Raw genomic sequence first — 16,860 nt, 5'->3', positions numbered from 1 at the left:
ATGACGCAGCAGGTCAGCGGGTCTCCGTTCCTCAAGCCCTTCTTCCTCCGGGCGCCGGTCCGAGGGCTCAGCTCCCTGAGGCGAAGGCGACACACTCTGCCGGCCAGCGAGTTCAGGAACCTGACGCCGCAGGACGCCATCAGCGTGTTTGAGATCGAACGAGAAGGTAAGATCGACTGCAGGGGAAGAAGTACAGAAAGTCTGTGTTGACTTACACATATAGACCGTTTTTTAATCATTTTAGATGGTCGATGGACAGCTACTATGGTCTTTATCTTTATCTTTAGACTTAGATTGTATCATTTTCTCTTTGTTTCTCTTTGTTCTTGTTCTTATTTTATTTTGATTTATTTTTTATGAAGAAATCGCTGTATTTTCTGTGGCTATTGGGAAAAAACAATTATAAAGTATCGTCTGGTTTCTTTCTTTAAGAATCACAATGCATATTTTTGAAAAAAATAAAATTCTTTTTAGCATTACCCAAGTAGTTAAGAACATTGTTTGTATATTTTTGTTATACAAAACTAAACAATTCTTTTTTTGGTTTCTGTGACTATAAACATATTTTTTACTAAACACAGTTTTTTTTTCGCAATTTTTACATTTATCTATGACTTTTATTGGTTATTAAAATATCGTTTTATTTTACTTAAACGCCTATTTTAAATACATACAACACAAATAAAGAATGAATCTTGTATAAAGTACACAGCTCTACAAATATAAATTACTTACTTAACAGGTGTTCCCTAAGATGGCTGATAGCAGCTAGCTAAGTTGTTGTTATCGTCTTTGGATTTGATCGATTTTGGATCAATTGGAGACGTTTTTAGACGACTTAGTATTCAGTTGTGTTTTCGGTTTATTATTCTTTGACTTGAACAAATGTACAAGTCGTAAAATTTACCCTAAATCACACAATTCAGACTAAACTAACGCGACTATTTTTGACTGTTTGCATATTTGTGACGTAAGCGGTCAGGTGACAAATCAGAATCAGAATCAGAATCCTTTATTTGTAGACAAATACAGTTTGTATTAAAAAAGATTCGATTTTTATTTACTTTATAAATATATTGAAGAGGTTTTATTCTTTATCGTCAAATAAAATCGAGTTATTTCAATCAAAAACTCTTTAAAAAAAAATTAAAAAAATAAACTTAAAATAAACAAGATTGCTTCAGTTAAAACATATATTTTCAAACGATTTAATGAAACTGTAGCTACAAAAAAAGCAAGTTTTTATTCTCATTATTACTATAATTAAAGGGGGGGAAACGTTTTTTCTTTCAATTGTTTTCATTTATTTAAGGAACCTAAAAATGTTTCTTTCTATTGAAATAACACCTTTATTTTAACTGAAGCAACTTTTATTTGTGATTAAAAATAACACCAAAAGATAAACTACCTTCTTATAAAGATACATAACCATGTGTTTTACATTTTTTTTTAAAAGGAAACATATTTAAAGAGATAATAATATTTCTATCTTTTCGCCCCTCAGCGTTCGTCTCGGTGTCTGGAGAGTGTCCCCTCACGCTGGACGAGGTCCTCAACTTCCTGGGTCAGTGTCCGGAGCTGTCCCTGGGCTGGTTCGAGGAGGGTCAGCTGGTGGCCTTCATCATCGGGTCGGGCTGGGACAAAGAGCGGCTTTCGCAGGTCAGTAAAAAACCACCACGATTTGTTAGCTCAAAACACTCTAAAGATTCTTTGATTTTAAATTAAAATTTGTACTTCCACAGGAGGCCATGACCCAACACGTGCCAGGAAGCTCCACCGTCCACATCCACGTGCTCTCCGTGCACCGCCATTGCCGCCAGCAGGGCAAGGGCTCCATCCTGCTCTGGCGCTACCTGCAGTACCTGCGCTGCGTGCCGGGCCTCCGCCGGGCCGTGTTGATCTGCGAGGACTTTTTGGTGCCTTTCTACAACAAGGCCGGTTTCAAAGGGAGAGGCCCGTCCGCCATCACCGTCTCCAGCATGCACTTCCAGGAGATGGAGCACATGCTCTGCGGACAGGCGTACACGAGGAGGAACAGCGGCTGCTAGTTTGCTACAAAAAAAAAAGGACTAAAAATGGATGATATCCGGATTGTAACATGGATGATGTGAAGTGAATTCTTGTTTGTAAATACTTTTTTGTTACCAATGTAAGATGTTTTCAGGTGAAAAGATGTTTTGAGAAATAAAAAGACAAGAGGCGAGACGGTTTTTTGTTTACATTTTTTTTTACTGTTCTCAGTTACATGTGAGTAGACGGGTAGTTAAAACACTACCGTGGTTTCAAAAAACAATCATCACTTCTTGAGAAGCCGTTAACAAAATAAAAGATAACATCAAGAGTGCTCAGCATACTGTAACAAAAATATGGCAGTAGTTGTTACATTTATCAACAAGGCACCAAAGGTATTAATATCTGATTTTTTTTTCTTTTTAAAGTTCCCTGCTTCTGTGAGGTTTGCCTGAATATTAATAAAATCTGTCTTTAGATGCACGATTGTAAAAAAAAAAAAGAAAGATTCTTCCTGTGTACCATCGCTGGCTGACTGAGTTTGAGAGTAGAAGAGCAGCTGGGAGCTTCGACGAGTGTCATACCTTTGGTTCACTGGACAGTGGACGACTGGCGGTGACTCTGTCCGGAGCGACACAGATGTACAGCCGGAGTCTTCGCCTATTTTTCTCACGATTCATTTTTTAAATGTACTATCGTTGTATGAGAAAAGAAAACAGTGGTCCCTTGCTACAGACAGTGAACTCCCATGATGCATTTCTACACACTGCTCTATTTAGTGACGGCTTAAATTAGATGTCGCTATGTCAAAAAGTCATCTGTGATTGGTTGGCTGGGCGGCAAAGCATTATGGGAGCATTGTCACTGATCCTGAGTAAGGTTATCCAGAGAATATACATTTAGTTTATAGAATTTGTTCATTTAAATTAAACAGTTGATTCTTTGTGGATTTATTTTTATCAGGGCCGGGTCTAGGCAGGGGCAAGAGGGGGCCTGGCCCCCTCAAATAAATGTTGTGCCCCCTCAAACTTACATGTAAGTAAGTAAGTAACAGCACAATGCCCCCTCAAAATTTGTGGCTGCCCCCTCATACATGCCTGTCTAGACCCGGCCCTGGTTTTTATGCAGAATAAACAAAGGACCACTGTATATAAAAATAATGTAGTTAAAAAGATGTATTATTAGGTTTGTGATGGAATTAACTTGATAATATGTGTAGGGTTTTGAAGCTAAAGTGCTAACGTAGCTGAAGTGCTCATCGTAAAAGACCTTAAGACGGAACGTTGGAAACATCGCGGCTGTACATCGGTGACGACTCTGAACAGAAACCGCCAGGGTTCAAGGATGAGTGGAAATTGACACACAAAGTAAAAAAAACATTCATTTTCACAGAGATGGAGAGACACACACACACTCACACACACACACACAAGGGGGGAGAGTGGACACACACACACACAAAAAAAAGGCGAATGTCTCGTCAGTCCAAACCTTTTTTTTGACCTCCACACTCGTCAGTGGAGGTGAGCGTTGAGGTCGTACTTTTCACAGAATTTGTCCGTGAACGGGATGCAGGTGAGGAGCTCGCACCAGTCGCACGTGATGGGGTAGACGTAGAAGAGGACCACCAAGCCCGAGAACAAACCCAGAAACACCAGCAGGAAGACGATGATCTGACAGCGCTTGCGGTACATGTCCATCCGGCCGAAGCTGATGTACGGCAGGAAGGCGAACGACAGGAAGAAGCCGGAAATGAAGCCGAAGATGTGGGCGAAGTTGTCGATCCACGGCAGGAGGCCGAAGGCAAAGAGGAATAGCACCACGCACAGCAGCTTGGTGAAGGCTCGCCAGGGCTGCGCCAGGATCTGCCAGCTCTGGAACAACTCCACGAACAGGCAGGCCAGGATCCCGAACTGAGAGCCGGCTGGACCCACCTGGAAGAGCGAGGAGAAGTCAATTATAAACGGTTTGAGAACTGTGAGGTCATACAGGGGTAAAAAAAAAGAGCGTGTATTGGCAAGAATCTGGTGATACGTATCACGAGATACAATAGATCGAGGATATATTTGTAGTATTGTCCGAGTACTTGACTCTGGTGTTGCAGTATTTACAGACCACATGACTCTTGACGAAGTCGTAACTGTTTTTAATTTGTTTTGAAACCAAAATATGTCCAAACATCAGCTTTAAAAGCTGCTGGAGTCGACTGTATCCTCTCGTCCTCAGTCATCGCCGGGATTTCATTGTTCCTCTAGCTGCGGAGGTGTATTGACTGCTGCCTCTAGCGGGCCGAAAATTTAATCGCAACACAAAAATGAGCAAACGCAGTGAATATTTGCATGTTGATTATGTTTTTTAATAAAATGTTGAGTAAAGAGTTCCATTTGAACACACTTTATTGAAATTAAAACTATAAAATAACTATATGATATGATAAAATATGATTTGAACATAAAAAAAAGAAGAATCAATACAGTGCTGTTCATATTGATACAGGATCATGACAAAAAACATGGCGAAATATCGGCATAACTTTATTTTCTCAGACCCCTGGGTAAAATTGTTTTTGCTTGTTTTTTTGTTTTTTAAATAAATATGCTGAATAGCTAACAGTGGATCTTTTCTTATAAACATTAAATAACAATGAAGTTTTAAAAGTTAATGGCAGTAGAAATAGAAGAGGGCTACACTGAATGGGCCTTTTTTGTTTCATATTATCAACACGTCTTCATAGTTGGTACTCTTGATATTCATAAGACTGTACAAAGGGGAAGTAAAACTATCGCAAAGTATAAGAACTTACTTACTTACTCAAAGCTCTTTCACATTTTAACCTTTCTATACTCTGAACTTATTTTGGAAAAGTATTTTTGCCTTCATGATTTCTCTGAGAGATTTCAATGCATCTGAATTGAAGACATTTTAAGACTAAGTTTATAACATATGAAAATCAATGAGGACATTTTTTAATTAAATTAAATTAAAACAGGGTTGCTTTGTATTAAGATTTTAGAGGGCTACAAATTGTAGCGTTTTGAATTTAAATTGGGGAGTTTGGAAGTAAAAATAGATTCGTTAAGTTAATCATGTTTTACTTACTAATTTAAAAATAATTCAGTTGTTGGCAGAAACAGAATTTATTTTATACATATAAATGTTCTTATTCCTTTATTTATTCATTTAGATAAATGCATTTTTTTTAATATTTCCATTTATTTCAATAATTTGATGCACGTAAAGTCAGTTAATAAAACACCTCTGTAATAATTCAGTTGACTTCAGAGAATGTTATCTACTGATACTCGGTTCCACTTGTTTCGACGTACTGTAGTAAAGTAATGAGGATTTCAAGACATTATTTCCCCTTTTTGTCTTAAATCCAACATTTTAAAAACGTAGAAATGACTGTGATTCGCATCACTCAGGTCCAGAGATATTTTATACATTTAGAAATAACGAATTGTATTTGAAGTTTTTGGACAAATTTTGAGTTGATGATTAAATCCCTGCGTCAGGGACTGTTTCAACAGACGCTTGACGCCCAGGATTCTTGCTTCACCTCAGCTCTGTACGGCAGGAAGATGGCAGAAGCCAAGTTGCCCGTGATGCCGCTGAGGATGTAGATGATGGAGATGCGAAGCCATCCCGCCAGCTTCTCCAAGTCTCTGAGGATGGTCATCTGGAAAGCCACGGACACCAGACAGTGGAGGATTCTGCAAGGACGAAAAAGGACGGAGTTGAAAATCCTCACGTGCCGAAGGGAGATTATCCGCCCGTGTCCGGCGAGGGCGAGCTCTCCACGGCTGACGGAGACGACTCCACCGATCAACGGAATTGCTAATGAGTCGGCGAGGTGGTCGGCACTCTGTTTAATCACCTGTGCGGCGGATAAGAGGCGGCTTGAAGATAAGGCGCTGAGGTCAGCGATGTATGATTATATGATCAAGACTATCAGAGGAAATTATGCTTTATAACTATTATTTGTTCACTTTATTAACCATCGACCAGGATTCTGCTTGAACAACACTTAGACACATTTATATAAACTTCAAAATAAATCATCAGGAGACATAAATATATAACATAATCTAATATATATATATATATATATAATATAAATAAATGAATTACCAGGCAAGGGATTAGAAAATAATGCTGCTACGATCCATTGACAATACCTCAATAAGTGCTACTTTGAGTTTATTTAAACCCATTTTTATGACGCATTTAAATCCCTATAAGGTCCGAAAAAACTAAAGATTACAAACCAAATAAAACAGGATTATGAGCTCAAATGAGGATTAAATGTAACAAGAGCAGCTGTAAATTTGGGGTCGATAATTTGGGGTTTCTTTTTTATTTTTTATTTATTTTATTTTTTATTTATTTTATTGTATTTTTTATTTTTTATTTTTTATTTTTTATGTATTATTTTTTATTGTTTATGAAAAATTGCTGGCTATTGGTAAAAAACAATTTCCGGAAGGAGACCTCCTGAGGGATCAATAAAGTTTTACCTTACCTTACCTTACCTTACCTTATAAAGAAACAACATATAAATGCTTTTTGTAAAAAAAAATAACAAAAAAACATCATTTGTGAGATAAGCTGCTTTAAATACATGACACAAAACTCAACTTGAACGTTCTCTACGAGCATCCAGACTCACCCAGCATGGAGGAAAAGTGACAGCCAGAGTCGATAAAACTGATCTGGGATCTCAGGGTTGAGAAAAGGCAGCAGTCCACAAACATCATCCATGCAGTGCACCTGTAGGTGACATTATATTTACTCACTGAGGAAATGAAGGTACAAACCAAACGTTGTCTATCGGCAAGAACGATACATACGATACAGCGACAACGATACGATATATTGCGATACTGTAGGAACGAGTATATATGTGTAGTATTTCCCGAGTACTTGACTCTGGTGTTGCACCACATGACTCTTGACGAAGTCGTAACTGCTTTCATTTGTTTTGAAACCAAAAAATGTCCAAACATCCGCTTTAAAATCTGCTGGAGTCGACTGTATCCTCTCGTGCTCAGTCACCGCTAGGATCTCGCAGGATTGCATTGTTCCTTTAGCTACAGAGGATGTCATTTCTGCATCTACGATCCAAAGTTAAATTGCAATAAAAAAGAATGAACACAGTGAATATTTTCATGTGAAGTGTACATAAAAAAATGTTTTATTTCAAACAAACTTTATTGTACTGTTCATAACAAAACGTAACTTATTGATATTCAACAGCACTCCATCGTTTTTTATTTTTTGTATTTAAATCTTATTCTATATCCTATTTTTTATATTTCTTTTAGCATTTATATTTCAATAGTTTGTATAACATAAAATGATTTCTATTTTAATTTTTATTAACATGTAAATATTCACTGGTTTAGATCTGTGTTGCAATTGAACGTCAGACCGCTAGGTGGCAGTGGCCACTACTCCCCCGCAGCTTAATAAGGCACAATGAAGTCCCGGGAGAAACACAGCTATTACTGAGGACCAGAGGATACAGTCCACTCCAGCTGATTTTAAAGCTCATGTCTTGGTTTCAAAATCAATTAAAACAGTTACGACTTGGCCCCTGTATCGTGATACACATTGTGCCGCCAGGTTGGAAGGTCAAAAAACACACTGTATGATTTAAAAAAGGTTGTTACAAAAATATCACAACAGTTGTGAGCACTTAAGCTTCAGTGCAGGACGGAGCGTTATAGAAGGTCCTTCATCCCAACTGGTGTCAGGGTATTTAACTCTTTACTTTAAATATCCTGATGTTAATCCGTAGTGTGTTTTTCTTCTTGTGTGTTTTTATTTTATTTTATTTTATTCTGTTAATAGTGTTAATTTTTTAATATTGTAAATAATTTGTATATTTTTAAGATCGTTTTATTTTATTATCTCTTTTATTATTTCTTTTTTTCCTTGCACTTTATTCTCATTGTGCTGTTTTAAAAGTGTGTTTCCCCTCTGGGGATGAATAAACGTATTCTATTCTATTCTATTCTATTCTATTCTATTCATGGAATTGTTGATGAAACAAATGCTGTAAAAACTATAAAAGGTAGGCCGAACCGTACATTATTCTATTAAACGACTACATTTTTAATTAGACTGTGATAAACAAAGCTTTATAAAAACATGGATTGTTTTATTTTCTCAACAACCAACAGCTGTGAGTGAAATCTTCTCCCCGGAGAGCCTGTGACGCCCGAAAACCTCACATATTTTATCTTTCAAGCCGACACGAGAGCCCCAAATAATAAGTGCGACATAAAGAGCCATTTACCTGGGAGCAGAGAGTAGCATCTCCGTGAAAGTAGCCCTTCATGAAATCACAATACTCCCGGGAAGTGATTTCACACCTGTCAGAACAAGGGTGAGAGTGGGTTGTTGTGGTGCCACTTGACACTTGAGCAGGTTTCTTCCTTTTTTTTTTCACGCCGCTCACCTTCCTTTGGTGCCGATGCAGCAGGGTCGCCCCGTGATGGCGCAGTCGATGTGAGGCAGGTTGGTGTGGTTCCCTGGGGTGTACCTGGTGCAGATCTGAGACAAGGGAGGGGAAAAAAAAAGAGTTACAAATCGTAGCAGCACTTCAGAGACCCCTCGGGGGGTGGGGGGGGGTCTCCCTGGAGGATTCGAAGTGGCACTCACCGGCCACTTGGTGATGTCATCGGGCCATTCGTGAGGCGGAAGTGAGGCGGGCTCCAGACAAATCCTGCAAATGGAGCCATTAGTGAGAAAAAAAAGGCTTGATTTTCTTCCCATCCACCATCGGGACCATAAGCACCTGGGATCTTGACGACACACTGAACCGTACTGTCTGGGTTTACCGTTCAGCAGCGCGGTGCTGGAATGCTTAGGCCACTTCACCCACACGGCCAGGGTACTCTAGAAGCCGCACACACACACACACAGATGGAGTTCAAGTAGAGTCGCAGCAGAGGAAAAAGAGTCGAAGATTTTTCTGCCTCACCGAGCATTCCTCCTCTGAGGTCTGGACACAGCCGGAGCGATCGTTGCGTACGCAGCAGGCCGAGTTGCGTTCAATGGCTCTTTTTTCCCTGATGAACTCGTGCACTTCCTTGTCTTGACGCATGCATGGAGAGAATTTGGCCCCCAAGTGGATCAGAGACTCCTGCGCGACACAGAAATGTGTTTAAAATGATTTTTCAAGGAGACATTTCTTGACCTACATCAGCGCTAATCTGGTATAATTATGAATTTAATAAATATAAATATTCTTTTTATCTATAAAATACTAACTCCACTTATAAAAAAAAGGGCTTTTATAACTAAAACAAGTGTCTGTTTATACCACTGCCAAAATGAACTTTACCAAATAAATATACATTGTTTTTACAATTTTTTCGTTACTTGTTTATGTATACAATACTCCCAATTTACTCCAATAATATATATTTTAAGACATTTACAACAAAAAATTGTTACTGTTGCCGTTTATATATTTTGTAGGCTCATAAATGGAAAAAATATCATCAATAAATAATAATAATAATAATAATTATTATATTTAATTACAATTATGAATATTTTAATACTATATATATAAATAAATATTTACAGTTGTTCAAAATATATTTTTTGCTAGAATAAATCTTAATACAATAAATATTATTCTTTTTTTGTGCAGTTGTTTTAAAGAAAAATACTTATTAATAATATTAATTTCCTTGTTAATCTATAAAATACTAACAAAAAATATATATTTTTTACATTTAAAAGAAAACTGTGTGGTGTGTTTCACTATTTGACTGCTTAAAATCATTGGGAATACTATAAATATTAATTGTTTTTTACAGTTTAAAAAAAAATTCAAAGCAATATCTCTTTATTAGTTCATCTACAGAACACTAACTTTCAAAAATTAATTATTTGAGTTTTCTCACGATAAATTGAAACACAATGTGCCTTAAAATAGAAAAAATCATAGACTTTAATTTTTTGCACTGTGTTTATTATCTTTTGTATTGTGTATTTTATTGTATACATTGTTTAAATGTATCTATTTTTATTTTCTACATTTTTTTAAAAAACAATTCCGGAATGTCCACAGCCACAAAAAAATCCATTGAAGTGTACTGGCGAATAAAGCTGCTCTTGAACCTTGAATAAGCATTTAAAATGTTCACTTAATGTTTAAAAATATATTTAGGATGTTAACTCACTGAGCTTGGCCCAATCCAGAAGTTCTCTTGCTGTACAAACTTAACATTTTCATACACTCCTTTGTTTCTTAGAACCTGCAGAAGAAAAAAAACACGATTAATATATATATTTTTAATGATTATAAATGAGAATTAATGAAGGGTAACTCACAGAATCAACCGTCTCGTGTTGGGAGAAGCCCACCGGTGCGATGCCGTAGATGCAAACTGCTAAAATGGTGATGAGCAAGTGGACAAAGGTGATCCAGTACGTGAAGAACGGCCTGAAGAAGAAGAAGACGACGGACGTCATTAGATGGTCGGGATCACAGAGACGAGGAGGTCTTCGCACCTGTGGTCATCCATGTCCTCGATCTGCCGCTTCACGTAACTGTCGATCCTCTTGCGGTAGGTCCGGTTGGTGAGTTTGCCGACCATCCCCAGCCCGTACGGCCTCTTCTCTCGGGCGAACAGCTTCTTGACCGGCACCACGATCCTCTGACCTCGTCGCTGTCCATCCACGCTCACCACTTCCTGACGCAGCGGAACCTTCGGCGGCCCCGGAGTTCCTTCTTTGGCTTTCCTCCACCCTCTCTCCAGGGGTCTGACGGGGAAAATCAGTGTATTTATTGCAAAATGTCATAATAATAATAATAAAGTTATCTCAATAGTCCTTAAAGTTCATAAAGAACTATATAAGTGGAGACAAAAAACGGGTCTCAGCGAATTAAAATGAGCAAATACTTATTTTTAAGAGGCAGAATCCTTGAGCAAAACCAGACTCATCCTGTTTTATTGCAATAAAGAAATCTCATTCTTGCTGCATATATTTGACTGTTTTTCATGGTTAATTGCTTAACATTTTTCATTTATATATTTTTTAACGTAATGAAGCAGAAATAATCAGTTAACAAGCAAATATGAAAGTATTTAAGTATTCAATTTGGGTTTTTATGGAATCATCGAAAGGTTTTCCAACTTAACTTTCCAACTCTTACTGCAATCACTGCAGCCAATGTGTGCACAATTACACATACAGTATATACTGATTGATTGAACAAAGCAAATAGGTGCATTTAGTAAAAATGTTCTGCTTCATAAATTGAGTGTGAAAATCCCTAAATTGCACATTCACCATATCAAATATATAACATGAGTCATACAAACTATTTTGAAACAATCTATAAGGCCAGCTTGTGCAAATAGCATTACAAAATAAGACACGGGGGGAACAAGTCTATTGTTGATTAAAACATGTAAAAACGGGAAAACTCTCACATTAATATCTATATAGCAAAATAAATTCAATCCACAACATCAAAATGAAAAATGATTTATCTTATAATTAAAAAGTAAAAGCAATTCATTGGGAAATGTGAAATATGCATGTGAAAATGTAATCTATTTTTCCTTTACAAAAACCGTTGAATGCAAAATCTTTGCTTTCAGGATACTTCATAATCCAAAATCGAAAATGTATATATATAAAAAGAAAATAATTAACATTATTTTGAATGAATGAGGGGCAATTTATTTCTCACAATGTTTTATTTCCTAATAATTCAAATATAGGTTCTTGTTTCAGAGTTAATTTAACAAGGACATGTGTTAAAAACAAGTACTTTAAATAAAATATAGTACATGTTGTTGGTTTTTTTCACAGGAAAAGTTGTCATTTGAACTCACAGCATGAGGTGACTTCTCTCCAGCAGCGTCTTGTCCAGAGCGCTGCCCGTCAGCTCGATATCATCCTTGCCGCCGCCGCCGCCTGACTCCGCCTCCTTCATGGCCGCCTCCGATGGCGACTCGAACACCTCGTCGGTATACGTGGACAGTTCCTCGTGCATCATGATGTCCTTGTTTTTTCGAAAAAACACAGTCAGGTCAACTTTTTGACTTTGGTAAAAGAGTGAGGCCGAGATCCTCACCCTGGCGAAGAAGGACGTGTCCAGCTCGTCTGGGAAGTCGATCATGTCCTCCTCCATGAAGCTGGCGGGCGTGAAGCTGCGTCGATTGGTCCGTCTCAAGGTGCTTTCTCGTATGGATCGACCCTGACGTGTGAAAAAAATCACACGTTAGAGATTTTTTTTAAAAACTTGAACCCTGACCCCGGGGGTCCACTGACCTTAACCAGAGCGGCGGCGGCCCGGAAGCTCATCTTAGCCACGGATTCCCTCTTCCGCCGGCGAGGCAGCCGGTTCAGACCTGAGCGGGAGCTGGTGAAGGAGCAGAGCGAGGCGGCGCCCGGGGTGATGGGGGTCTGGGGTACACTGTAACCGTCTATCTCCTCCACCATACGGAAGGCTCGTCCTCTTGCCAACGGGTCCACGATCTGGGAAGAAAACATACATTCCACCGTTTATTCGATCAAATCACTGCTTCCTCATATAAATGTTGTAACTAGTTATAGTACGATTGTGCCGACTAGCGACATTCCCAGGGCACCCCTCTCCTCTTGCCCTAGGTAGCTGGGAATACTGTTGAATTGAAATGTAAGCTAAAACAAATGATCACATTTACATCAAATTGTTGCTGTAATAATCAAGTTATTTTAGGACAATACATTCCTTAACTGTATCACTTAATAATAAAGGTGTTTGACGGATAAAGAACGATTCAATGGTATTTTGTTACTTATATATATATATATATATATATATATATATATACAAGTATATGTTTTTATATATATATATATATATCAAAGTATTAAAGTATGAAGTATGAATATATGAACATTAAAAACCTTTTTTATTTAGTAAACTAAATTTAAAATGAAATTATAATCATAATATAATGTAAAATATATAAATATATATATATATAATAATCGTTTACTAATTTAAAAAAACACATTTATGACTGTTTTTAATCAAAAAAATATTTTAAAAAATATAAAACCCATATAAAACATGCATTATTAAAATATATATATATATATATATATATATATATATATATCAAAGTATTAAAGTATGAAGTATGAATATATGAACATTAAAAACCTTTTTTTATTTAGTAAACTAAATTTAAAATGAAATTATAATCATAATATAATGTAAAATATATAAATATATATATATATATAATAATCGTTTACTAATTAAAAAAAACACATTTATGACTGTTTTTAATCAAAAAAATATTTAAAAAAAAATATAAAACCCACATAAAACATGCATTATTAAAATATATATATATATATATATATATATATATTATAATGGTTCACTAAATAAAAAAAACTATTTCAAAACTATTCAAAATTATTATTTTTAAAGATAAAACCCACATAAAACGTGAATTATTAAAAAATATATATATATATATTATAGTGTTTATTATATATATATATATATATATATATATATATATATATATATATATATATATATATATATAATAGTGTTTCTTAATGTAAAACTCACATACATTTTCCAGACATCATTTTGCAATAATTATTTTATGTAATTAAACCTTAAGAAGTTTATCAAAGTAGATCAATATTAATGTATTTAACAATAATTCAAAGATGTGCGATCTAAACTTCAAACTACACAATTCTGATAAAAACTATACCATTTATTATGTAAAACGTATATAATATAAAACTTTACATTATAAAACATTGAAAAAAAGTAGAGAAAATAAACTTTAAAAAGAAAGGATCCATACATTAGTGCATGAGTTTACCTTCTGCATGCCGTGCTGCGACGAGGGCACGTAGAGAGGGGGCGGAGTCTCGGTGCTGGTCAGCGAGATGTTGTCCTGACTCGGCAGGTCCATCTCCCGGATCACCTGCGGCTTCAGCTTCCCGTAGCGCAGGCTGCAGTGGCGGAGACTCTTCCTCTGCCATTTCTGCGTCGCATCACTGTCCTTGCTGACCCCGAACCAGTCTGCAGTGCCCCTGGGGAGCAGAGCTGGACTTGAGTGAAGTTCACCAGAAAGAACTTGAGTGAGAACTTGAGTGAGAACTTGAGTGAGATCATGATCCACAATAATGAGTCTCGTGTGGAACTGAGGTCTGGAGCTCGTGAGGGACAGGCCTGGACATGTTTCTGCTCCACAGTAGAGGACAGGTAGAGTTTCTCTCTCACACATGCGCATGCGCGCACACAAAGACGCGCACATGTGCGCTCACACATTTATACACACAAACAAAAACACACACACACGTGCGCACACACACAAAAACACACATGTGTTTGTATGTGTATACGGGTGTATACACATACAAACACAAACGCGCACATGTGCACAAAGACACACATATGCACATGTGCACGCGCACATGCGCACATGTGCACAAAGACACATATTCGCACACACTTACATATATATATATATATATATATATATATAAACACAAACACACATGCGCACACACACACACGTGCTCACACGCAGACACACGTCCGTAAACATACAAACACATATATACACACAGACAAACATACACAAGTGTGCGCACACAAAGACACATACACACGTACATATATATATGTACGTGTGTATGTGTATGCACACACGTACATATATATATATATATACAGTATATATATATCTGTTCGCACATGTGTGCATACACATACACACGTACATATATATATATATATATATATATGTGTATGTGTATGCACACACGTACATATATATATATATATATATATATATATATGTACGTGTGTATGTGTATGCACACACGTACATATATATATATATATATATATATACAGTATATATATATCTGTTCGCACATGTGTGCATACACATACACACGTACGTATATATATATATATATATACACACACATATATACACGCAAACATAGGCACACACAAACACACATGCACACACACATGTGCGAACACATACAAACACATGCACGCGCACACAAAGACACATACACACGTACGTATATATATATATATATATATATATATATATACTGTATATACAGTATATACACACACACATATATACACAGGCACACACAGACAAACGTATGCATATATATATATATATATATATATATATATATATATATATATATATATATATACACACACATACAAACACACACAGCCACACACACACAAATATATACACACACATATATACATATATACACACACTCACATACAAACGCACCTATCCACACACACAGAAATGCCCACAAACATAAATACATGAATACACACATTTATAAGCACATACATATACAGACACATACAGACTCACACACACACAGTGTAATCAGCTGGAGTTCAAAGGCATCAACAGCATAAGTTTCTTATCACGTCACAGCGTTTCGCTCAACAATGCTGGGTTTCTGCTGGAGAGCGTTGAGACGAGAGCGTTGAGACGAGACTCCTGCAGGGCTGATGATTGTTTGCACATGCAGTCACACTCGCAGTAGAACCCTAACAAGCACCAGAGCAAACAGCCGCGGGACAGGAAGTGGAAAACATTCTTCAAAGCAAGAGCGGAGACACAATCTGGACTAATTAGAAGCAGCGCCGCGGCGCTAGCTAGCATCGACCTCCGAAAACACTCATTACGGCTCAAATGGATGGGAAATTAGGAAAACCAGTCGCTTTACACTTAGCGTCGCGGGGCGTGTGACACAAATCGAGCGATTGACAAGGAAGTGACTGATTTCTCATCTAACTATAGGATGTTTTGAATACGTTTATTGGGAAAAAAAACACTGAGACTGCACATACCTCTGCCAAGAAGCTCATTTAAGATGACTTGAATGAGAAAAAACATACATTTAATGATGTATTTAATGCTTGTCGCTCCTTGGCAGAGGTAATTATTGCTCGAGAAAATATGTATTTTGGGTTTTAAATGCGTTTATAAATGAACAAACTTATAAGATGTTTTGAATACGTTTATTGGGTAAAAACACTGAGACTGCACATACCTCTGCCAAGAAGCTCATTTAAGATGACTTGAATGAGAAAAAACGTACATTTAAACATTTAATTATGTATTTAATGCTTGTCGCTCCTTGGCAGAGGTAATTATTGCTCGAGTAAATCTGTATTTTGGGTTTTAAATGCATTTATAAATGAACAAACTTATAAGATGTTTTGAATAAGTTTATTGGGTAAAAACACTGAGACTGCACATACCTCTGCCAAGAAGCTCATTTAAGATGACTTGAATGAGAAAAAACATACATTTAATGATGTATTTAATGCTTGTCGCTCCTTGGCAGAGGTAATTATTGCTCGAGAAAATATGTATTTTGGGTTTTAAATGCGTTTATAAATGAACAAACTTATAAGATGTTTTGAATACGTTTATTGGGTAAAAACACTGAGACTGCACATACCTCTGCCAAGAAGCTCATTTAAGATGACTTGAATGAGAAAAAACATACATTTAATGATGTATTTAATGCTTGTCGCTCCTTGGCAGAGGTAATTATTGCTCGAGAAAATCTGTATTTTGGGTTTTAAATGCGTTTATAAATGAACAAACTTATAAGATGTTTTGAATAAGTTTATTGGGTAAAAACACTGAGACTGCACATACCTCTGCCAAGAAGCTCATTTAAGATGACTTGAATGAGAAAAAACGTACATTTAAACATTTAATTATGTATTTAATGCTTGTCGCTCCTTGGCAGAGGTAATTATTGCTCGAGTAAATCTGTATT

The 16,860-nt window shown here is 36.7% G+C and overlaps 2 protein-coding genes across 3 annotated transcripts in view; one reads left to right on the top strand and one right to left on the bottom strand.

Moving 5' to 3' along the window:
- Positions 1 to 2,048, top strand: aanat2 (aralkylamine N-acetyltransferase 2). Its single transcript, XM_087808826.1, has 3 exons — positions 1 to 166; positions 1,505 to 1,659; positions 1,743 to 2,048. The coding sequence occupies exons 1-3, from the start codon at positions 1 to 3 to the stop codon at positions 2,046 to 2,048; spliced, it is 627 nt and encodes a 208-aa protein (XP_087664952.1).
- Positions 2,049 to 2,208: 160 nt separating this feature from the next.
- Positions 2,209 to 16,860, bottom strand: part of rhbdf1a (rhomboid 5 homolog 1a (Drosophila)) — a 45,273-nt gene continuing 30,621 nt past the window's right edge. For both annotated transcript variants that reach the window (XM_087809757.1, XM_087809756.1), the window contains 15 exons: positions 13,884 to 14,097; positions 12,316 to 12,522; positions 12,119 to 12,241; positions 11,877 to 12,046; positions 10,543 to 10,794; positions 10,363 to 10,474; positions 10,212 to 10,286; positions 8,999 to 9,160; positions 8,813 to 8,913; positions 8,677 to 8,740; positions 8,474 to 8,568; positions 8,312 to 8,387; positions 6,680 to 6,780; positions 5,570 to 5,723; positions 2,209 to 3,944 (listed from right to left, as the gene is read on the bottom strand). In XM_087809757.1, coding sequence (XP_087665883.1) covers positions 3,525 to 3,944; positions 5,570 to 5,723; positions 6,680 to 6,780; positions 8,312 to 8,387; positions 8,474 to 8,568; positions 8,677 to 8,740; positions 8,813 to 8,913; positions 8,999 to 9,160; positions 10,212 to 10,286; positions 10,363 to 10,474; positions 10,543 to 10,794; positions 11,877 to 12,046; positions 12,119 to 12,241; positions 12,316 to 12,522; positions 13,884 to 14,097 — 2,326 coding nt within the window. In that variant the 3' untranslated portion in view covers positions 2,209 to 3,524. The remainder of the gene's footprint in view (positions 3,945 to 5,569; positions 5,724 to 6,679; positions 6,781 to 8,311; positions 8,388 to 8,473; positions 8,569 to 8,676; positions 8,741 to 8,812; positions 8,914 to 8,998; positions 9,161 to 10,211; positions 10,287 to 10,362; positions 10,475 to 10,542; positions 10,795 to 11,876; positions 12,047 to 12,118; positions 12,242 to 12,315; positions 12,523 to 13,883; positions 14,098 to 16,860) is intronic.

Source organism: Callionymus lyra, chromosome 15 (genome assembly GCF_982586985.1).
Source record: "Callionymus lyra chromosome 15, fCalLyr1.hap1.1, whole genome shotgun sequence".
Lineage (NCBI taxonomy): Eukaryota > Metazoa > Chordata > Actinopteri > Syngnathiformes > Callionymidae > Callionymus > Callionymus lyra.
The sequence above is the reverse complement of the archived record's forward strand: the minus strand, read 5'-3'. Positions and strand labels throughout refer to the sequence as shown.